Source organism: Drosophila mojavensis, unplaced genomic scaffold (genome assembly GCF_018153725.1).
Source record: "Drosophila mojavensis isolate 15081-1352.22 unplaced genomic scaffold, ASM1815372v1 contig_74, whole genome shotgun sequence".
NCBI classification, from domain to species: Eukaryota; Metazoa; Arthropoda; class Insecta; order Diptera; family Drosophilidae; genus Drosophila; species Drosophila mojavensis.
Window position 1 is genome coordinate 22,577,440 of NW_025318899.1, and position 24,571 is coordinate 22,602,010.

Genomic DNA, 24,571 nt, shown 5'->3' on the forward strand with positions numbered 1-24,571 from the left:
AACAGCAGCAACAAGAACAGTGCAAATGCACTCAACCACACACATACATGGGTAACTCTCTGGCATGTACCACACACACACACACACAACCCGTGCTGAAACGCAACCAGTCCAGTTCCAGCTCCAATCCAATCCGAAATAGTTGATTTTAATGATGTACATAATAAAATTCCCATTCGTTTTGTGCCAATGCCAATGCGTTCCAGCTTCATTGCATGTTTACACTGATTGTGGAACGCACAAGCAGACACACACACACAAACACGCACACACAGATTCAACTGCTCGCACACTGATTTACAAAGGAGAGAAAAATACAACTGCTTGTTTGGTATCTGTGTCTTGCTCTCTCTTGCGGGATGCTGCCATCGAATGAGTGGAAAAGAGCAACCAACGGGCCGGAACAGGGTTGCTCAGACAATTGCGACTGCTGCTGCCGCCGAGATTGCCCAGCGCTGCGTGCGGGTCACCATGTGAAGTGAAGTCGTTCGAGTCAATTTCGAAATCATTCGTTAGTCTTAGGCCTAAACAAGCGGACACGCGCGCGCGCCTCTCTCGATCCAAGCCCACGCAAAGTTGACAGAAATTGCGGAAATTCGTGTTCGCAAATGGAGCCAAGGCGGGCCACCGAGTGCTAAGAGTTTTCCAGTGAACTGAACCACTTTGAAAGAAAAGTTTGAACAGCAAAATTGAATTAATGTTCGCTTATCTTGTGTGATCGTTTCGACCAAACTGTTCGTGAAGAAAGCAGAGTTAGCCAAATAGAGCTCGCTTAGCCAAACTTCTTCTGAGTGCAACGCGTGTTCCATACAATACAACAAGCTGGGTAGTCCATTCCTGCACGCTACACCCGCGGGTGGCAGTTGCAGCAGCAACAACCCATCGCCCACACCGGCATCGGCAGCCAAGCAACTAGCCCAAACCTTCCAGCTATCGGCCAATTCGGCCTTCAATCTAGCCCTGCCGCCCAGCTTCTATCATCGCCTGCCCACAGACGTGCCCGCTCCGAATCCGGTCAACGCAGCGGAGTGCGTGCCCTCGCTCGACTACGTACACTCCTCGGCCAGCACCGATCCCGACATGGATCTAATAAATCCCTACATGCGCCATCACAGCTTCGCCGCTGCCTCCCAGAGCAGCCCGCCGTCGGCGGCGCAGCGCCATCACCTGGCCGCAGCGGCTGCCGCGGGACTGAGCAATGGATTCGCCGATGTTCATGCACATGCGATGGCCGCGGCGGACTACCAGCAGCAGCTGGCCGATTACCACAGTGCGGCGGCAGCGGCGGCTGCCTATGCCAGCAGCAACAACAATAATAACAACAACAGCCCACTGATGCTGCTGAAGGCGGCGCACGGCGGCGGAGTCGGTGCGCGGCTAACGGAGGCCAAGTCTTCAGCAGAGGATTCGCCCTCGACAACGCCGCCGCCAGCCTCCTCGCGTCTGCACTCGGAGTCGTCGCCCTCGCCGCGGTACGAGCACAACTCCAGTCCCGGCGTCGACAGTGCCAAGTCCTTTGCATTGAGCCAGCGCAGCAGCGGCGGCGAGGAGCATTGCCAGAACAGTGGGTCCAGCCCGCCGCCATCTGACTACAGTCCGGAGAACTTGACCAGTCGCAAGTATCAGCATCCAAGCAGTGGCCTCAATCCGCTCAGCCTGCACAATAACAACAACAACAGCGGCAGCCATCCCAACAATAATAACCACAACAGCAACCACAATAACAACAACAACATGGAGCACAAGCTGCCATTAAGTTTCTTGGGTCCGCCGCTGGCGGCGCTGCATTCCATGACCACAGAAATGAAGACTGCACAAGGCGTCGGCTCTGGCGCCGGCAGCGGCATCGGCTCCGCTGGCAATGGCCTGGTCTATGGACACAGTCCCAACTCGCACCTGATCAGTGAGCGGGTGACGGGCTCGTCCAGCTCGAGCAGCTCGACGACAACAAATACTCAGGGCGCCGCCAACCCACATGGCATCGATACGATACTATCGAAGCCGCCGCCCGTTACATCGGCGGGTCTAAGTGCTTTAACGGGAGGTAAGTTAGAGCAGCTCTCAAGTTTATTAATGATATATAGTTTAGTGAGAATCCATTCAGTATTAGATCTGTGCAGTATTAGTAATAGTTGAGTATTTTTTTTTTTCCTTATAACATATCCTTAGATTAGATAGAGAGATAGTACAGTCGAGCCCCGATAATTCGAAATGGTAAGGGGATCAGTTTTTTTTTTTCGAATTACACCGATATTCAAATTATCGAGAACGAATTTTTGCGAGGTGATTGATTTTCCTTTCGATTTATCGCGATATTTGATTTAGCGGAGTGCAAATTATCGAGTCTCGACTGTATCAGATATTAGTCACATATTGATTAGTATTAAAAAACTGCTCAAATTATATGTATGATAGGCCTCTTTATTCGGAAATGGATTTGAAATGGTAAATTACTAAAACTAAGATATGTGTGTTTATGTATATTTTGTGTTAATATTATAAAAAATTTCTATTAAGTGAATTTCATGTCCAAAAATAGATTTTCAACGAAAGGAATGTCTAACTAAAAACTAGTTTAATTGAAACAAATAAAAACTTATTTGAGCACCTATATTATATTAATACAATGCTTTAATTTTATATATTTAAAAGAGTTTATATTTAATAATAATTAAACTTATTTGAAAACTATTAATGAAATAATATCAAATTTTAAATCAATTTGAGGATATTATAACAATTAAATTGATAAATAAAATGAAATTGAAAATATTCAACCTTCCCATGCAGAAATCTTCGCTAATATATTTGGCATTAGTTCATTTAAAATCCCTACATTAGTCAGTCCAAAAAAAATTCTTATTGCTGCTCGATGATGATCATAGCCATAGGTTTGATAACCATTAAAAATTCAATAATCAAATATATACATATATATTTATTTGTGCATCATTATGCAATGCGAATGTATTGAATTGACATTATGCACGGCCCCAAAATTATTTGAAACGCTTTAGGCGCTGCTTCGCTCACAAAAATTCCAACCAAAAATGTTTTGTTTTTTCTGCATGAATCCGGTTTGACGTGATTCCACAATAAAATAGCAATAACAAATACAACAACAACAACAACAACGGCAATTGAGAGCACCTTCAACCCTTTCCCCTCACAGCTAAGCAGATGGCAGAGTTGAGAGCATTTTATTGGACACAATTCCCAAAAATCATATAATATCGAAATTGCAAAATGACGCAAAGCGTAATGCGATACTTAAACGTTTAGCAATTAGTTGTCAAATTGTTTGTAATTAAATCAAAATGACACACGAAAAGCAGGGCGAAACGACAACGAAAGGAGATGGTGGAGGTGGAGGAGGAGGAGGAGGGAGAGGCATATACCACATACATATATGACTTTGCCGTTTCATTGAAATGATTTCAATTTTTCGACAGTTAAATGTAGCCCAATTGTGCGGCATGACAGAGCCGAGACCGAGACCGACAGCCAGACCAATAAGGAGTGGGTCAACATTTGCTCGTAATCAAAAAAGTGGTGTAGGCGAGTAGGCAGGGGCCACCAGTTGGCCAAGAGGAGGTTGAACAGGCGGAGGAGGCGGAGGAGGCGGAGGAGGTGGGCACCTATGCGACAGGGCGTTGACAATTTACCATAAAACTTTTAATTAATTTTAACGAGGGCGTTTATGTGATTTCATTTCATTTTGCTGCTAGTTTTGTATTGTTAACCAAAAGCACAAATCTTTTTATTCTTTTCATGACAAATTATTTAATAGCATCGAATTCATTCGATGAAATCGTTTAGATGTTTCAAGTTCTAAGCACAATGAGTTGCCAAATGGCTCAGAAGACAGAGGTAATTTTTGAGGTCTTCGCGTTTCGATTCGCTTATGAATAGTTTCATATATTTAGAAGGTTACAAATAAAGTTAAATGAATGTTTATAATTATTCGATAGTTTTATGATAATTCATTTATATAGACATGTTTGTAAGCTGGGAGAGTTTAGGTACATTTAGGTGTAAAATCAAGAATAAAAACATTCATCAGGTAAAATTGAATTAACTTAATAGTTATACTAAACAATAATAACATAAAATAAAAAAAAATAATAAAAATAATAAAAAAAAAAAAAAAAATACAAATATAATAGTAATCATAAATAAATAAACAGCAAATAAGCCTAATAGATAAATTAGCTGGCAGCGCTTGCCCTTTTAAGAGTATTTATAGTTAGTATAAGCGACAGATTATTAAGGGAATCGCATTATCTCCCCGCAATTCCATGTTATCTAATGAGAGCTGTTGAATTGGCTAAACGTAAGATTAAAGCATATTGATTTATATTCATATGGATGTGAAAATAAAATTAATTATATGTATATGTAAAACCAGATGGATGTATTAAGTACCAAAAACTAAGGTCTTTGTTATTATATAACGCACAGTGATGTAGCTCGAATTTGAAGAAAAAGAAGCTAGTGGATTAAGCTGATTTTAAAAAAATTAAAAATATGTGCACAGAAAAATGTATTTTAATATTTTATTACTTTTTTTTTAAATTAATTAATTTTTTATTATTATAATTTTTTTTATACATTCACTTAAAATATAAATATTAACAGTTTTATAAGACTAAACCATTTTTCCTGTAAATAAAATATTTCGTGTTGGTTTCACCTGAACTCAAAAGTAGAATATAGTTTCGATAATTCATTACTATCGATTAAAATGGAAAATATTTACATAAATTATTGAAATAATTTGCTCTTACAGCTGGCATTCCACGTTTCTCCATAGCCGCTGCTGCGGCGGGCATGGCCCAATATCTGTCGCAGAGCCAGGGAGCGCCACTGAAGACGCACGCCGGGCACATTGTGGATCGCACGCATCTGTACTGGCCGGGACTGCAGGGTCTGGTGGCCAATCCGATAGCGTGGCGAGAGCGTCTATCGAATACAAGTAAGTGATTGAATTCAAAACCTGAATATGTGCACTAATTTGCACATATCAAGCACCTTACAGAAATTGTATATGTGTGTGTGTGAGTGTGTGTGTGTGTGGAACTGTTGAACAATTATTCAGTGCATTCAGTGCTGCGGTAGCACGTAATTTGGTTACAATTGTGGCGAGGCCAGCCCGATGATTTGTCAACAATGAAAGCCACACCTCGAGCTTCATTGAGGCCCGATCGACTTCCTGTTGATACCGTTAACAAAGCGCAGCGAATGAGGCAGCTGCCCCTAATGATCATGGATCGCTACTCAAGTGATTACCAATGCGACGCGTCCAATGTGCTTAGTGCATGGCCCACGGCCCATGGCGCATTGTCGAGCTCATTAAAAGAACTGGCAGCAAAAATAAAAGCAGAAGACGAGAAATACAAATAAAGGGAATCACTTTAACACGATCAGCGATCAGCGATCGGAGATCGGAGATCGGAGATGGACGCATCCAACGATCGATTCATACAGCTGACAATGACTGCACATAAAAGAAGAATTTATTTAACTGAAAAGCCATATGAAAAATTAATTTACTCGCATCTTTCGCTTTCGAGCGTCGAGCATCAGGCATCGAGCATCGTTCAGCCTCGTTGGGGTAATGATTCTCTGGATCTGGTTACTTCATTATTACATCTATTTATAAGGTTCCGCTCCCACTCCCGCTGCCGTTGCCGCTGCCGTTCGTCTGCTCTGCTCCACACTTCACACCTACATAAGCTCATTAAGTAATCGCCCAACTCCAGCATCAACTCGAGCTCGAACTCGTTTTCACATTGTTTATTTATTTAAACACCCCTTCCCGCTCGATCTCTTCTCTCTATCTCCCTCGCTCTCACACACTCTCTGGTGGTTAATGATCGTTCGCAATGGCAATTGATTTGATTTGATTTGATTTAGTGTTGTGGCTACTGCCAGGCTATCACACTGAAGCAGTCACTGAGAAGTCAGCGGAGTCAGCTGCTGTTTGGCTTTTAATTGCGCCCGTGACGGTGCACATTTTGCTAGCTGGGCTTAAGTCGGAAATTGAACATAATTTTCTTATTGAATTAGTAACGAGATCGCCAGAGAGCGCTACAGAAGAGAAATGTTTGTCTTGTGTTCGACTCGATTTCTGAAGTGTATCTCGGAATGCTTGGTAGCTGCTGCGATTAAGTAAATATTGTTTCAATTGATTTGCCAAACAGTGTAGAGCTCAAGTCTAAATAGCGAGCTGGCCAGCAAGTTCAGCAGCCGAGCAGCATGAAGCAGTTATCTCAATGACCTTCTTCTTAAAGCAATGCGGAATTCCAGCTTAAGAATATAGTAATTAAATTTGGAGATTACTAAAGCTGTTTGGCTCTAATTTTATGTATATAAATGTGTTGTACCGTTTCTACACTTAATAAACCAAATAAAAAAAATTTAAAAAAATCAAAACAAAAACTTGGTTATTAGCTAGATTGCTAGAATTTAATGAATTAATTTCTAAATACCCAAGCCCAGATCCAAGCAATAGCCAAAGTCATTCGCATTTCATATAATTAGGCATCACAGTGAACCCTGGAGTAGAATTAGAACAAAAATATCCCTAATGAGATTTTGCAAAATATGTTTATTCATATAAAATGTTATATTATTTAATAAAATTTAATAAATATGTGTATACTCCATAGAATTCCATAACCAAACCAAGTCGCGGCCCTTTATTACTAATTCATAATATCAAATCCCTTTTTCTACTACCTATTGATATTGTTGATAACGATAGTTGTATTTACCTATATTATAAATCATGATAACTAACCTTACCCATGATATTTCCTAATGCAGTGCCGATTCGCTCTCAATACGATAGATAAAATTGATAGAGACCTTATTAATGTTGTATAATATGATATTATATGAAGTTCTATTCGATTGAATGGGTGACTGTTTAAACAATGTGCACCCCAGGCCATAAAAATTGCAATGAACTCGTTGAAACTCACAATTATGCAATGAATTGCATTGCAAATATTAATAAAAAGTGGTAAAGGTAAATGAACATTTGTTTGTCATAAAAAAAGTGTGACAGGGAGAACTCAATTTGCGATAGACCCAATCAATAAATATATATGTGTGAAATATTAAAAAAAGAGAACTGAATATTATATAATAATAAAATTTAAAATACTTGAATGATTATTAATATAATCACATAAAACAAAAAATAAAAAACTTTTTAAAATTTAAAACAAATCAAATCGAATTAAATATTTTTAAACAATTATCAATCGAATAATGATCACATATAACACTGTAAGTTATTTACCTAGCAAATTTATTGAAATAATACAAAACTTCAACTTAAAAGAATTATTAATCAAAACATTTAAGTGTTAACACATACAACAAATAACAATCAAAATAATATGACATAAAGAAATCATAACCGAGTGCATAGCATACTTTTGTGCGCACATATAAATTCAAATGAGTGAAACTCAGTCGCCGCCATTTTTGGTGCGATGTCCTGTGCGCAGCTTTCGCATAAAACAACAGAGACAGACACAAGCACACGCACACATAAACACTAGCACAAGCACACGCACAGACATACAGCCATATGAACAATCCACGAACATATAAAGCTTTTGCTGCCTTGTTAACATGACAGCCTACAAGCACATAAACACACACACACAGACGCACACGCACACACACACTCGCAGCTGCCCCGTTTTGGCATACTGCTCAGCCTCCATTTGTTGTTGATGTTGTTGTAGGTTCGTCTAGATAATAATGTGGCAACATATTCTTGTAGCGTCTGCGTCTGCCCTTATCTTATGCCTATCTGCCACCCATGCCACATACACAGCTACATGCTATATATACCCAACATTTATATAGAGCTCACAAACACACACACACACACAGCCGTAGACAGCCAGCGATATAACAACATTCACTTTTTCCGGTAAAAGTTTTTCTTTGCTCCCTTCGCTCTGTCTGGCTGAGCAGCTGTCGCATATTCGTCGACATCGGCGGGCAGCCATAATATGTATATACAAATAATAAATAAATAAATATACAATTTTTATGTAAATAATAAGCGCACACAGAGCCATCATTTTGTGTTTTATGTAAATGTGCCGAAAATGTGGAATATATAACAATGTTTCGGCTTGAAAAATCATGTGAAAACAATGAGGAAAAACCATTGACAAGCGAGTGAAACATTTGTTTTGAATTGTTTTTATCTTGTTATTGTTTTACAACAAAGACGAGTGATAGATACTAGATACTAGATACTAGATACTAGATACTAGATACTAGATACTAGATACTAGATACTAGATACTAGATACTAGATACTAGATACTAGATACTAGATACTAGATACTAGATACTAGATACTAGATACTAGATACTAGATACTAGATACTAGATACTAGATACTAGATACTAGATACTAGATACTAGATACTAGATACTAGATACTAGATACTAGATACTAGATACTAGATACTAGATACTAGATACTAGATACTAGATACTAGATACTAGATACTAGATACTAGATACTAGATACTAGATACTAGATACTAGATTCTAGATACTAGATACTAGATACTAGATAGTTTTTAAACATTCTGTCACCCGACTCGCTCTCTCTTTTCTTCATCGGACTCACTCTCTCATAGGAAGCCAGTAAAATAATTAACTTGAATACAAAAAGTAAATATGGGGTACAAAATAAAATGCGTTCAAGTATATCATAAAAGGTAGCAGCAGCTGAAACTACTGCCAGTTATATAGCTGTCAGATGAGCCAACTAGCCGTATATAGTCAAAGACAGCAAAAACCAAGTTAACCAACGGCTGACCAACTGAAAGCGTTGTCTACATTTGACACAATTCATTAAGCTTAATGAAGACAGCAGCAACGAGGCCCAAATAAAAAGTTACGGCTGCCGGCAAGAGGGAAACACAGAAAGGGAGAGACAGGGCGAGCGAGAGAGATAGAGGCAGATAGTCAAGAGCTGTGCTTAAACCTTTTGCTAGCTGTTGCGTTTAATTAAAATTCAAGTGGCGCATTTTGTACGTCGCTGTCGTCCTCCTAATCGCTGGCCAAAGAACTTGTGCTTTAAGCACATAATCGCCCATAAAACAGGCAATAAAACAATGCAATGAAGCTGAAGCCGCAATATACAAGGCAGAACGAATCCACTTAATGAGCGATGCTAACTAGGTAGAGAGCGAGGTTTATGTAACGTAAGGATTCATTGCTGTGTTTACTCTGCTAATTGGCACAGACATTTTACAAGATTGTCAAAGCGCGTTATATAAGTAAATATTCATATCCTGGAGGGTTTAGTTATTATTGTGAATTGCCATGGTTGATGTTTGAATTGACATAATTTGTATAGAAGAGTTTGCTAACCAAATCTGGTTACGGAATTGACTGTCATTTGTCTGAATTGACCTACTTAATTCGATATATACTAATCTAGTTTTGAAATTCGCTTTAAATATCTGATATCTATGATTTTACATAGTGTAAGGAAAGATATAGGTTCATGGATCGATGGATTTGAAAAATAATATATAATACAGTCGAGTCTCGATAATTTGTACCCCGCTAAGTCAAATATCGCGATATATTGAAAAAAAATAAAAAAATCTATCCCCTTTAAAAAAAAATTCGTTCTCGATCATTCTCAAGAATTTTAATTTTTGTGTAAATAAAAAAAAAAAATGATCCCATTTCCATTATTTATTTATATGCAAATGCCTATTTAAATTGTTAAGCTAAATATATTTTAGATATAAAATATACGAAGTTTTTATTATATAAATACAGAATATTATTTACTTCATTAAGCAGGCATTAATTTTTTAAGCACGAGATACATTTGTCGTTGAATTTAACCCATATATCTGACTTTGCTTTGTGCCAAGTAAAATTGTGCAAGCGAAAACTCAGTTCGTTTCATTGTTGCCATTTTATTGTTTGTCTATCAACAGTTGCCATTGTCGCCTCTGCACATGCTCTGGCTCTCACGCGCCTGTTACAAATGACTTTTTAATATTTTCAATAAGGCAGCAGCAGCAGTTAGCCAAAACATGGCACGCCCACCTATCGCGCCCCTTCGTCCAACATTATTAATATCAATAGCGTATAAAAGCAAAATCCCAAACCGAAAATATTAATGCCATAAAAAAAAGAACAACAACAAAAAAAGAGAAGTAGGCGAAAAATATTTGGACGTGAACAAAGCAACAACAACAACACAAAATACGAGCAGAAAAGTGCAAATGCAGCGTTGGCAACAGGGTGACTTATGCGATTATAGACAACTGGCACAGGCTAAGGCAACAGCTAGGGGGAGCTACAAGGGCTCTAGAAGGCGAGCCTCCTGCCATTGCCATTGCCATTGCCTTTGCCATTTCCACTGCCAATTCATTTTTCGTTTTGTTGCACTGCGTGAGGGCCCGGACATGAGCAAATAAACGCTTCATATTTGTCGGTTATTTATGAGGGTTCTTGGGACGCAGCTGCAGGGCCAATGGATGGATAAAAAGAGACAAGCGCCAAGAGCGAGAGTGAAAGAGAAGCGAAACTCGCGACAAAAACAAAAAAACGAAAAGGAAATAATGAGCAATGATAACATTTTCTAATACTCTAGAAAAATGCATTGAATTTAATTTTAAATTAATTTAAAGAAATTCAATTTTATATTATATATTATTACTATTACTACTATAGACTCTTCTGTGATATCTTCAGAAAGTTCTCTTCCATTATACGAAGTTTCATTGGGAAGAGTATTCAATATGCCACACAAACCCCATATCGCTGCTAGGGATTAGGCTTGTTATGAGCCAGGCTTGGCCATGTTCCTTGACACCCTCTCACTCCAAAAGTTTTTCATAGCTTGTTAAGCTTACGAATTGTCTGTGAAGAAGTATGAAATACATTTTATGGCTCATATTTATTTTGTTACGATGTTATTTAGCTTTTCTCTCTCTCTCTCTCTCTCTCTTTCTCTCTTTTGTTTGTTGTGCATTGCAATTGTTTTCTGCAGTTGCAGCTGAGCTAAGGATGTAATGAATGAAAGCTGTGAATATATTATAAGAGACGTGTTTTTTTATACGACAATCGAACGGTGATAAAGTCATGGAGCGAGTCAAATGATGAGCATGAGAAATGTGGGAGTATCGAAATAAATGGAAAATAAAATATTTAGTATTAATTAATATTTGGTAATTAAACTATTGAGCCTATGTTCAATTTAATTGAGATCTACCGATCTGCAAATTAGGATCTACCGAAACTATATTAAATTGATTTCAGGCCTTCACATCGTTAACTTTATAATTCAAAGTATTTGGAGATTCAACAACATTCCAACTCAAGCCAGAATCAATGTGGATGCAATTCGTGCAGGGGCTGAAAGCTTTATTATTTATATAATATTAAAATATCAATTTGTATAATACATATAGTGCAAGATTTCATTCAAATAATTTCTATTCGCAACATAACTTTTGACTCTTGTTCTGCTAAAGAAATGTATTTGGTTCTCTGTTCTATTAATAGACTAATTTTAATTGGAATTTTGGGTTTCATTGGGTTAAGCTCAGAGGGTTTTTGTCGTATTGTTAGTAACTTTAGCTTTGCACGTTATTTCAACCACATCTCATGCTAAACTCACACCAAAACACACACACACACACACACACACACACACACACACACACACACACACACACACACACACACACATCCACAGCCAAGCTGTCATAATTTAAATAATGACAAAATGCACCAAAGTATCATAAAGGGAGCTAAAGTTTCAGGAGAACTACTCCAGAGTAAAAAGCGTCCAGCTCGTATATTTGATGTAAATTTAAGTCTCAAGCGGTACACACAACAGAAGCGGACCCTTCAACCCTCACACACACACTAACAGAAATGCCACCCACTAGGCTGGTGTGGAATTTGGGCATCACCTTTTTACCTAGCGCCAGGCGCGCCCTGTGCATATTTAGTCAAATCATTTCACATAATTAGGGATCATTTAATAATGGGGTGACATTAATTGAAAGCGCACACACACACACGCACACACCAAACAAAGAGGACGGCATAAGGGCTGCTTAGACCACCCACCCACACTTCTATAGAAAGAGACAGAGACAGAAAGAGAGCAAAAGCAAGAGCGAGAGAGAGAGAGAGTCAACTGCTGCCGTTTAATTTTATGACCACCACCCAGCCTCTGGTGGGGGATGGGGAGAGCGGTCGGTTGTTCATGCTCTAGTGGCGGGGGCGTGGTCCCAGCTTTTATTGGCCTCTTGTCGTCAGCGTCGTTGTCGTTTTGGCTAATTGATTTTAATGAAAGCCCGAGGCCCCACGGACCCAACGCTCAGTGGCTCCCATAAATTCTGCGGTCAATTTGGGTTTGTTAATTGTCGCAACGTGTGCCCAGGCCCCACAACGTGGGCCACTCTTTAGTTGTGAGCGTAATTAGTGTCTAATTGTTATGCGGAGCTGGCAAAAATGAATGGCCAAAAACAAATTAGATTAGATTTTCCATTGGGCACAATGCTTCCATATTTGCTACCTGCACTAAGATACGCTTCTATAAAGATATATATACCTATATACATATAGATATATATGTGTGTACAACGTCCAATAACAACCCCAATAACCCACAAAAACGATTGCTCAACCACCGCGCTCCAAAATTCGCAGCTGTCGCCAAATGCGCGCGCCATAAACAATTAATAAATGTCAAAAAACTTTGCCACAACGACAACAGCAACAACACAGCAATAAGAGCGATCCTCTTACCTTGCCAACTTTATTTTAAGGACATTATAATCTCGATAAATTTCATGAAATTGTTTCATAATTAAATCATCTCAAATTTTCCCAACTTTTTGGAGCTTGTAAACACGACTCTTAAACGTAAATTCAACAAAGTTTTGGAAAGTGAAATGTTTTTATGAATTGATTATTGCCATAAAAGTAACATTGCGTAGCGGGGAATACCGTCTAAAATGAAGGCAGCATTTCTATAAGGTTGCAAGATATAACCGTATTTGTATTTATTAATATTTATATCAATCAAAATAACATATTAAAATTTTGTTGTGAGAGAGAAAGCTACATCAATTTACAAGAAAAAAAAAAAAATCAGTCAAACTTTTACTTCAAATATAACAAATATTTCACATATTATTATTATTTTTTATGCTGCTCAATCAATAATATTGTTTTAAATATACATATATATAAGAGAGATCAGCATTATATTGTCATTATTCATAAATATCGCCGATTTTTATATTAATCTGAATTTTACATTTTCCATACTAAATTCGATCCTTATATAAGTCAACATTTCACATTTTACATTTTACAGTTAACATTATACAATTTAAATTTAAACTTTTTTATTTTACATTTATTTACATTTCATAAAAGAACGATTTTAAAATGTGTTTTATTCTCTTCATCTTTCTATGCTGTTTATTTTTAGTAATAATTTCAAAATAATAATTTAGGCTAAAGCAACATTTATATATATACGAAAGTTAAATAAATTTTAATCTTAATATTTTGTTGTACTTTTTTAATCCTTTCCAGTGTCTGCAAATTTGTCACAGTCCCATCAGCACCATCCATCCAACGACAAGGATGGCAAGAAGAAACACACCCGCCCAACATTCAGTGGTCAGCAGATATTCGCGCTGGAGAAGACGTTCGAGCAGACGAAGTATCTGGCTGGGCCGGAGCGCGCCAAGCTCGCATATGCCTTAGGAATGTCCGAGTCGCAAGTTAAGGTAAGCAGCGCCCCACATTTCGCTCATGCAAATGAAATGCTCATAAAATGGCGACAGGACGCCAAACTGCCCAACTGCCAAAAAACAAACGAGAAACAAGCAAACAAACGAGCAAACATGAGGTAAAAGATACGCTCAACCTTCCCCTGTAGCCCCGCCCACTGTGCATTACACCGCCCTTAACTTTTGTGGCAATTTGCATTTTTATTGAAACGCAAAGCTCATGGATTTTTGGTTTATTTTTTGTCGAAGCCCGCAAAACAAAATGGCGCCAATGGTCTGTCCCTTGGTGCACCCGTCGATGGTGCCCTAAAGGCTTAGTCCACATGTCTGCCCCACCTTCAAGCCAGTCCGAGCCGCCCTTAAAAAAACCATTCCATGCGCGACATTTTAAAGTTGTTGCAAAAGGTCGACGGTTTTTTACTCCCCCACCACCCTTAAACCGCCCGTAAAATGTTATCAACATATAAATCCTTCGTGTCGTCAAATTTGTTGAGCGGCATCGCCATTCCCATCTCCATTCCCATCTCCATTTCCATTGCCATTGCCATTGCCATCATCGTTTTTGTAATCCTTACCAGAAACGCACGTGTCACTGCCGTGGTCCGTAAGTCGCGTGTGTGACGCGACTTTCGGAACTCGTGGGGTTTGTAATTTAAATTAGCCCTAAGCCCAGCTAGTTAATTGCTTTTGCTGTTAGCTTTGTTTAGGCAATAGGTAAAATATACGATAGGTTCGCTTCCAGGGAATATCGTATTTACATACATGGAAGAAATTAGCAAAAGTAAACGATATTCAAACAGAATTGGGTACTCTCATTTCTAAAAGGGCTTTATAGAAATGTAATAGATTATTTGAGCAGAAAAAATCAAATTGAATGAATTTAATTTTTATTAAATTTGTTTTATTTTTTCGCATTTTTTTTTAGAGTTTAAACGAAATTTTAAATTAATTTCAAAGCAAATATAATATTCATTGAATCCATTTATTATTTCTATCATAAGAAATATTTTTAGAAAAATAAAAAAAAAAAAAAACCTAATTAAAATTTTAGTCAATCTTTAAAAATTTCGACTTCAGTAAATTTTCTTAAAATTGAAAAACAAAAATTTTTAAATTCATATTAATCATTTTTAATAATAGTCGAAAATATTTAAACTGCGTCCATCAAATACAGCCACAAAATTTAAGATTATCCTATTTCTGTAAAAACAGAGAACTCTTTGCCAACTACAATGTGCATTTAGTTTCAGTAATTTGCAATTTCATTAGTAGGTTAGATGGTAACATTTGTCAACCAATTTGTAGAGCTTAATAAGTACAACCCCCTTAGCTAAGAACAGCCCTTAACTGTCTCGCTCGGCGGCAAATTGTGCACAAATCAGGTCCTTGGATTACGAGATAGGCAGAGTGATAAGAAATCACGTTTATGATGAGTAAAATGATTAATTACCAATGAATGAGGCCGTTGGCATTGCGAGGCATACGGAACGAGCAAATTTCTATGTAGAGCCAGAAGGAGAACGGGAGCAGGGCGCAGGATTGATGGCTTGAGCTGCAGCTAAATATGCGTCATTTGTGCAGGGACAGAAACAGAGACAGAGATAAAGAGAGAGACAGTTAGAGAGCGAGAGAGAGTGAGAGCGAAAGATGGAAAGCGTCTGATGACGAGTACAAATGGTCACAGAGATGGATGAGTGCAGAGCAGGATTGGGTTGCCCTCTGTCTGATAGACATGCCAAATGACTGCATGACTTTTGGGTGAGTGTAAATTAAATTCTGTGCAAGGACGCAACGACGACGACATCAGCTTCATACATATTCAATTAGTGTGCGTTTGTGTCTCTCTCTTTGTGTGTGGGTGTGTTTGCGTGGGCGGACAGCATAGAGCTTCTCTCCAGATGAAAATGAAAAACAGCCATGACGATGATAGTATGCAAATTGACAAACAAAAACAAAAACACAAACACAAGCAGAAACAGAACAAGAGCTGCACACAGCCACCCGAAATATGACGGGCACACAAAATGCAAAACAGTCGGAGACAGTCGCTCGCCCTCTCTGCATGTGTGTGCGCGTGTGTGTGCGTGTGGGCGTGTCTGCTGCTGGGCGTATGCCAAATGATCTTGACAAGAATAATTGCGCTGTTATCATAATTAAAACCGTTTTTGGACACAACACACACGGACTCGGCCCACAGCCGCATGAGGGACATTTCATTTTGGCAATCATTTAATGCAAATGGTCGCCATTTTGTACGTTCTTATAACGGTATGCCGTCTAACTCTCTCTCTCTGTCCCTCTCCCTCTCTCGCTCTGTGAATTATAGCGTCTGCGTCCATTATTAATGACATTCCAGCTCTTGCGTCTTTATGGACTTGTGTAGTTAGTGGAACCCATAATATTATTGCATGATTCGTTGTTATAGCTTTTTCGTGATTTAGCATTTGCATAAATGAATGAGATTTTCCCCAATCATTGGATTGCCGAGTGCAGGCATGTAAACACATGCGACAGCCACCGACTCTTGTGTGGGTCTGCTTAGCTACATTTTACGTATAGATAAACTCAGCTTGAGCAGCTGTCAAATGTTAATTTGAGATTTCGATTTCGATTTCATAGATATATCGAAAAGAACTTAAGTTTTGGACATCATTTAAATGAGCTTCGATCATGCATGGTTTCTTCTTTTATTTCTCAAAATATTTTTCATATTGTCTCTTTCCTCTTGCCGCATAATTAGCACATTTATATCGAAAGCTTGTGGACCAAATCGATTCGACGCGTTTGTCTAAAGTGTCAAAGGCATCAGGCAATGAAACGACAAGTCGACAATGGGCCAGGCCGGTCATAAAACTTATGACAGATATGTGAAATACTGTCTAATTGATTTTTGGTAATCGTATGGAATACGCCAGCTGCCTGGTCCATTGTTGCCAGCTAATGGATTTGATTGTGTGTTAATGAATGGAGTGAAAATTCTATGAAGAACCACCCAAAAGAGTTCAAAAGACAGAGTGAGTGTGACAGAGGGAGAAAGAGAGAGAAAAAAGGAGACAGGGCAGCTCTTCCATCGAAGACTGCGCCATTGCTCCACACACACACACACTCTCATACTGTTTTTGGACTCACAATTAGTCAAATAGAAGCGGATTTTATGGGCGCTGGGACGGCACCTTAATGGCCCACAAAATGCAAATAAATCAGAAACTCACATAAATACCTATACGAATAAGCGCATATAAAAGGGAAGGGTGAGCCCGTAGTTCGAATTGAAATTTACGAGCCACTTTTAAAGACCAGAACTACAACAACAACAAATGTTTGTTAACCAATAGGAAATAAAACGAGCGCAGCTCCGACTTGTCGGCTGATCAGGGGCGGGCGAAGGTCTAAGGGTTTGGAAGGTGTGTGCGCAGCCATGCTGTAAATTTTCATGAGTTTTAAGTACCCATGGCGATCCGATCCGATACGAAACGAAACCAGCTCGAACAGGACGTGCGTAAACAAATAAATTTCCAATTTGGCCAGAGTCATATATTTGCCAGCGCCGAGACAAAATGCATAATAGTGTATGTGTCCAGTGAAATAAAAAGGTTTTTGATTTTGACAACCATCCATCCGTTCCTATGAAATTTACATAACGCTTTTCATCCTTATCTGGCCACCGACACCTGACGGATGCCCCGCAGCGGTGCCAAAAAACAAAAAACAAAAAACAAAAAAATACAAAAACTACAGAGCAGCAGACACCGCTTGACCAAAACATTGGCATATGTTTTATAGCATTGCCTCCTGGCCGCAATAAATAAATCCGTGTGCCCGGAATGCAAACATGCACAAACCTATCCAATATGGCATTGCCACTGCTCCATGCCGCCAGCTATCGAAGCGTAACGCTGCCACCACGTCAAATTGATTGCCACAATATTTGATTGACTTTGACATGTTGCCTGTCATAAATTTCCTAGTGTGTGTGCCTCTGTGTGTGTGCGTGTGCATGTGTGTGTCTTTCCTTGAATGTTTTACCTCCGCCGTTTCTAAGGCGATCTTGATCTCGCCTGGTGGCCACAATAAACCGTTTGTGCATATCCGAGGCAGCATTCGGTGCCAGCCGGATCAACAGCACTATATTTATTGCTTCAGAGAGGCACTATACATTTATTTGACTGACTAGTATGTTAGTTAGTTACTATATTATGTATTTGATAAAATAGGGGCGGCTGTTCATGTAAAAAGTAGTGAAATGTTTATGAAAGTAATTATGCGACTACGTAATTATCTTGACAATGCACCAATTATATTGCTAATCAAGATCAATTAAATTCATTATTAGTCAAATTAAAGTCGGTTTCTTCTTTTTTTTTTTTTTTTTGAAACCAAAGTGTTTTCGCTTGACCAAAAAGTAGATTTTACTGGAGAAATGCCATATTGCATTCTATCCTTATCCAAAAGCAGCCGTATATTTATTTATCAACGAAAAATTATTTTTGTATTGTGTAATTTCACTTAGTTTAGACATCAAATAATGAAACAGATCAAAAACATATATAATATCTTAACTAGTTTGAAAATTGATATATATATTAGATATATGATATATTAAATTTTTCATTTTGACTACTATTTTAAAGACATACTATTTTAAAGATCTTTATATATTAGTCAAAAATATCTAAAATTTGGAATTTATTTGAATTTCTTGACGTACATGCCAAAGCACAATATTTAGGTACTTCAATTGAGATTTCATTATAAATAACAAATCATACTGATTCTGTTGAAATTATACAACAAAAACTACAATTTAATGCTAACATAATATTTAAAATGTAACCTACCTGCAAGAATCTCTTTATATATTTCACAAGCATTTCTCCGGAATATCTATTTACGTAAAACCAATCATAAATACATTTCTGGTGAACATTGATGTTGTAAATCCAAATTGGAATACTTAAGGAAATACTTTTTCTTCTTCCGGCAGCCAAAAACGTAGCCTAGCGCATTTACCTGCAGATATTAGGATAAAAAACTGTTTACCATAAACATAGCTTCCTTAAATCATTATTTTATAATAACATTATGATACTTTCCCTTAAATTTGAAAGCATGTTATTTCATACGGCAAGCTAGTGACAAGTCTTGAATTCAACAGTCTGTTGCCTTCCACTTGGAAACTATGCTTTAGTGGGTGCTAGATGACGCATACAACATCGTTATGATGTCGCAAGCGGACAGATGGACACACGCACACACACACACACACACGCGCACACATTCAAGGAGAGAGAGAGAGAGAGAGCATTCACTCAAGGCCCTCAAGCAAGCGGGCTGAAGTTCACGTTCTGGCCAAGCAAATCCCAAACAACATGGACACAGCTGTTACCAAAAAATAATGACCATGAAAAGCAGCCTTAATGATGCCAACTAATGTTGTTGCCTGCCAGCCTGCCAGCCAGCCTGTCTGTGGCTCTCTCCCCCCCTCCCCCACTCGCTCTATCTCTGTCTCTGTCTTTCGCTGTGCCAAAAAGATGCCCCAATCTGCAGTTTGGGGCAACACACGAAAAAAAATAATAATTGTATTTTTATTTCGCATAATGTTGCAAATAATAATTACACAAATGTGCAAATGAAGCTGTAAATTATGTTGTATCTGGTTTAATTGCACCTTTGGGTCGTTGCGAGCGTTGATTTTCGCATGCCACGGCGAAGGCAATGGCAATGGCCCCGACCATATATACATATTTATTATTTATATTAAAATGGAGCAGAGCTAATTGCTTTTCATGAAAAATATTATTTTATAAACTGTCTCGTATATCAGTTGATTTAAGTACAATTAAATAATATTTATTATGTATATAATTTTAAAGATATTTTTTAAATATCTTGCACTATTTTAGAAGATGATGATTAGCTTGATTTGAGCAAAGTGCTCCATCATCTAGCAAATGCAGAAATTATGCTCGATTTTGCAGCAGCACATGCCACACGCCACACGCCGCAGGCCAAGGCAAAAAACGTGTCTAGGCCTATGCAGAATAATCCCCTTCAAGAGAAAGAGAGAGAGAGGGAGGGGAAGAGAATGAGGATGAGAAAGGGCGAGCGCAAGCGAGGGTGGGGCATGCAACATATGTTGCCAGAAGCTGAGGCGCGCGGTTGCAAAATGGAAAATGAAGCGCAACCAAAGATGTTAGTCATGGTTTTGCATAGTTTTTGCTGCTACTCCTGCTACTCCTGCTGCTGCTGCTGCTGTTGGCTTTTGTGTAACTGCTGTTGGGCAATGGCAACAGCAACGGCAATGGCATTGGGAACACAAGCGCTGTCCAGGGCTTAATATTGTCTTAATTGAGGGTTAACCGGCGTTGATGATGCGACTTATGGGCTGTGAGACGGGCATTGTTGAATGAATGGGTGACGGGCCTCGACTTAATGACTTTGACAATGTGTGCCTCAGTGGGCTGCTGCTGCTGCTGCTGCTGCTGCTGGACTGGCTAATTACATACGAAAGTTTGTGCTGCGCTTACTTAAAACTTTAATTGCCTAACCACACACACACACACTCATACACACACACATGTATACACGCAGCAAAGTCTAAAGTTTACCATTTCAATTTGTGAATTTTGCAGGTTTGGTTTCAGAATCGTCGCACCAAATGGCGCAAGCGTCATGCGGCGGAAATGGCAACGGCCAAGCGGAAACAGGACGACATGGGTGGCGACAACGACGGCGACTGCAGCGAGACCATGGACAGCGACAACGAGAGCCTGGACATGGGCGAGGCACCCGCCCAGAGCAAGAGGAGTCGCAGCAGCGGCCCGGGCTCCCAGCAGCAGCAGCACCCACAGGATAATTATCGTCATTAAAACGAATTTACCAAAATGGCAACAAGCATAAATAAATAAATAAATGCAAGAAAACGTAAAACATAAAGCAAACAACAATTACAACAGCAACAACAAATGAGAGAGCTAATAAACTCGAAAACAGCGAAAGGTTCGCAACATTTGTCGAGCGTTTCCTCCTCTTCTTATTAGCTAGTTACAACAACAACAACCACATTTATAAAGAAGGTTCTGCCACTTTACAGTCTTCTGAAGACGTCAGTTTTAAGGCTACGCAAGTTGATTTCTTCCTCGATTTCGCCCTCTTGTTTCACATATACAAATGTGTGTGTAAATATTTATGTTAATTCTCCAAGTGCATAGATATATAGAACTTAGATATTTTGTATTTGATAACCGGGCTCTAAATGCCAAGTCGTCTTAAGTCACACAGTTTACTGAATTTATTACAAATTGTACATTTAGTTTCATAGTTTTTTCTTTTGTGACAAACATAAAGTTGAAGCAACCCAAAAACAAAAAATAAATTTAAAAAAAATGAAAAAGATTTTAAAAAATCAGTTAAAATATAAATAATAATAAATGTAAAAGCTAGAATGGAATGCGAAGAACCTTAACTAATAATTATATTATATTGAACATAAAATACTGCAGTAATTATGTAAAATTTATTTAAATTTATTGCTAATTTTAATTATTTCAAATTGATCAAGAATAAAACGATAAAATTATAAATCATAAATGAGACAATGTGTTTGAACTGATGGATAGATCATCTCTACATATACATGCATGCATAAGACTACGTTAGTTATACGCTGAAATCGGCTCAGCAACACCCACAAGAGCTAAACAATTGCTGCTCAGGGCTCAGGGCTCATAACAATTACAGACCGGAAATCTGCTTAAGCCTGAGTCAGTAAGTCAGTCAGGGAGTCAGGCAATCTGTCAAAAATATTCTTGACTGCAGTCAAAAGGATTAGCTCAAAGAGTTTCAATCTGCGGCGAACAAGGTGCAGACAAAACGGAACCGAAATGAATAGAGAAATGTGTGAAAAGAATCAACGAAAATCCAAAGATTGATTAACTGTCAATCAAAAAATCGTTGAACAAAAACTTGCACAGCCAATGAATGAAATTGAAACAGGTTGCTGCAACAATGAGCCGCACCAAATTATGAATGCCTAAGCTTTGGGCAGATGGGGAATACATGCGACTTGGACCGAGAGCTGTGAATATCTAAGGGAGAACAACAAGTTGAGTCCATGAGGCACTTTGATGTCGAGCTCTATTCACTGCTCTTAGGCTTGTTAGGATCGTCAGCTAACGACTCTGTTGCTGTTGCTGTGGCTGTGGCTGTTGCAACTACCGAACTCGCTCGCATTGTGTATGGGCCATGCCTAATGGAGCCACATTTATCATACTTTAAGTTTTTCTAGCTCTCCTCTAGCCTATAGTGCGCAAACAATGGGCCCAGTGGACTGACCCGACTCGGATCTATTCAAAACACCATTAGCATACGGCCGATAATTGCCTCGACGAGCCATTAGCGGACTCGTACGCCCTAAAGTAAACAGCCGCCGTATTACGTTGTGAAATTCCAGATCAAACATCAATTATTAAAAGCGAGTCTCGATTCTCCAGCATCACTCTCAGTTTGTTGTTCATTTCAGAGGCAATCTGCCGACTCATGCAAAGAGCAAAGATCACGTTTTACATTGCAGATCTTTTCATGAGCAACTTCCGCACACTTCCGCTGCGAGCAGACCTGCTTTTGGTTAGCCGAAATTCGCCTTTGTGTTGCGTACGCGCCCAGTGTCAACTTCCAGCAATTGGCGATCGAGTGTGAATTGCCATTGAATTTGGCATTTCGTTCCAGCTGCGCCGACGCATGCGCAGGCGCAGGCGTATATGGAATATGTGGCCGATCCTACGTGTCCGAGCCGGGGTTTTCGCTCAACTCGGCTCAGCTCGGCTCCGTTGTCGACTTCAGGTAAGTCCACCTAAGCCGCTTATTGAGCCTGAGGTTAATAGAATTCGGAATTTCGGTCGAGCGCTCATACGTGTCCCTAGTGTATATGATTTTGAGTTAGGATCTGCTTGTTAATCCGCTTGCTGAAAAATTGCAAGCTGCTGTGGGTCTTTGGTTTGCGAATTCCACTTCTCGGTTTCGGCCTCGGCTCTGCTTTGTTTGGGTCAGGCACGTCAATAAAATTGATTAATTGTTTAATTGTTGAGCTAACAGATGAATGAAATGAATGGAATTGCATAAAATTTGGATGGGATCATTTGAGAGGCGAATGTGATCTATTAAATGTCAGAGAAGCTTGTCTTTGAATTCCAGATAAACTATTTATTGCAATAAAAATAGAATAAATATTACAATATATAACTTTTAGTTACCGGAGACATTGAGTTGCATAGGCTTAAGAAAGAAAACAATAATAAATTCCAAGTAAAAATATTTATTAATTTTTCCAAAGTTTGAATTTCTAAGCAATTATAACACTAGTTGCAAGAAATCTGATTGTACTACATATTATTATTTGTTCATTCTTTACTTGTCACCCACCTTAGAACCTCTAGTTATCCCTAATTTGTGTAAATTCCTTCTATGCGTTTTGCTTCAATTTTCTGCTCTAAACTCAATCAATCCCTCTCTTTTACAGCCCGAACTGATATATCCATGTACAATACAAAATACGTTTTTGATCTGTTTGCTGAATTTCATAAATTTATGTTAAAGAATTAAAAAGTGTATGTAAAACAAAACTTTATCTCCTTCGATCTCGTTGTTTCTAGTTATTTCCTATCGATAGTTATTATGAAGAAAATATTTAAACCTGTTTAAACAGTTGACCTATAGCAGACTAGAACTTAAAACATTGTTCTACGTTTCAGTACGTTTCAATATAAATTCATTTTATTTATTTTATGATTCATATTAGCTTTAACTCAATTTTACTACAGATATAGAGGGAAAAGACCCCTAGATTTACCTGCCATATACTCAGCTTTTATAGTACTCCAACAGATTAATTCGCTGTCACTCTATGATCTAATTCCACAGCTTCATTTACCACTTGTACGGCGATCAATAAATAGCGAGACTCGGCCCCCCTGGGGAAACGTGAAGAATGCCGTGCACGAGGATATGTGATAGCCAATATATACTCGTTAGTTGTCTGCAGAGCCCAGCCCACAATGAACTCCTACTCCGCTGTCGGGGCATTTAGGCTGACAATGACAGGCCGGGGCAGCTATACCAATCTGCCAATGCCAAAAACACAGCCAGTCTCCCAGTCAGCCAGTCAGCCAGTGGAGTTGGCCATCAAATTGTTTGGACTGCAGGCCGCCTATTCAACTGACACCTCATGAATGTCCGGGAGAGAGACGTACACACACATAGATAGAAATACACACACACACACAGAGATAGACACACGCTGTTGGTATGGGATCTACTAAATTGTCCCTCGACACAAATTCGAAATCGATAAATGATAAAAATCAACAGAAACTTCATGGATGCTCTATCGCCTGCTCGCTCCCACTCACAGTGGCAAATGGCAAATGGCGGCAATGGCGCTTCATGAAGCTTTTATTGTCTGTCTATTTCTAAGCTTTGTACATGGACTTCCCAAAATGTATTGCTGTCCCGCTCGAAGGATTAGACTCTCTCCCACTTACTCACTCACACAAATACATGCACACAAACAGACACACACACACACACATACACTGAGAGACGCAGTCGCTTGTGCAGCAAATTTTCGAAAACTTACCAAATTGTTTTCGTTGTTAGGGTTTGCTGGGTGGATTCCAATGCTGATATACGAGCATTGCAAGTTGCTGCTGTCTATATTGGGGATGTCTATATACATGTGT

The 24,571-nt window shown here is 38.9% G+C and overlaps 1 protein-coding gene across 1 annotated transcript; it reads left to right on the forward strand.

The window, feature by feature from the left end:
- Nucleotides 1-458: 458 nt before the first annotated feature.
- Nucleotides 459-21,050, forward strand: LOC6583353 (homeobox protein Nkx-6.1). The gene is made up of 4 exons (XM_002008987.4): nucleotides 459-2,044; nucleotides 4,790-4,975; nucleotides 13,636-13,832; nucleotides 20,468-21,050. Exons 1-4 carry the CDS (start codon nucleotides 1,081-1,083, stop codon nucleotides 20,702-20,704), a joined length of 1,584 nt encoding a protein of 527 aa, XP_002009023.1. The 5' UTR covers nucleotides 459-1,080; the 3' UTR covers nucleotides 20,705-21,050.
- The last annotated feature ends 3,521 nt before the right edge of the window (nucleotides 21,051-24,571 follow it).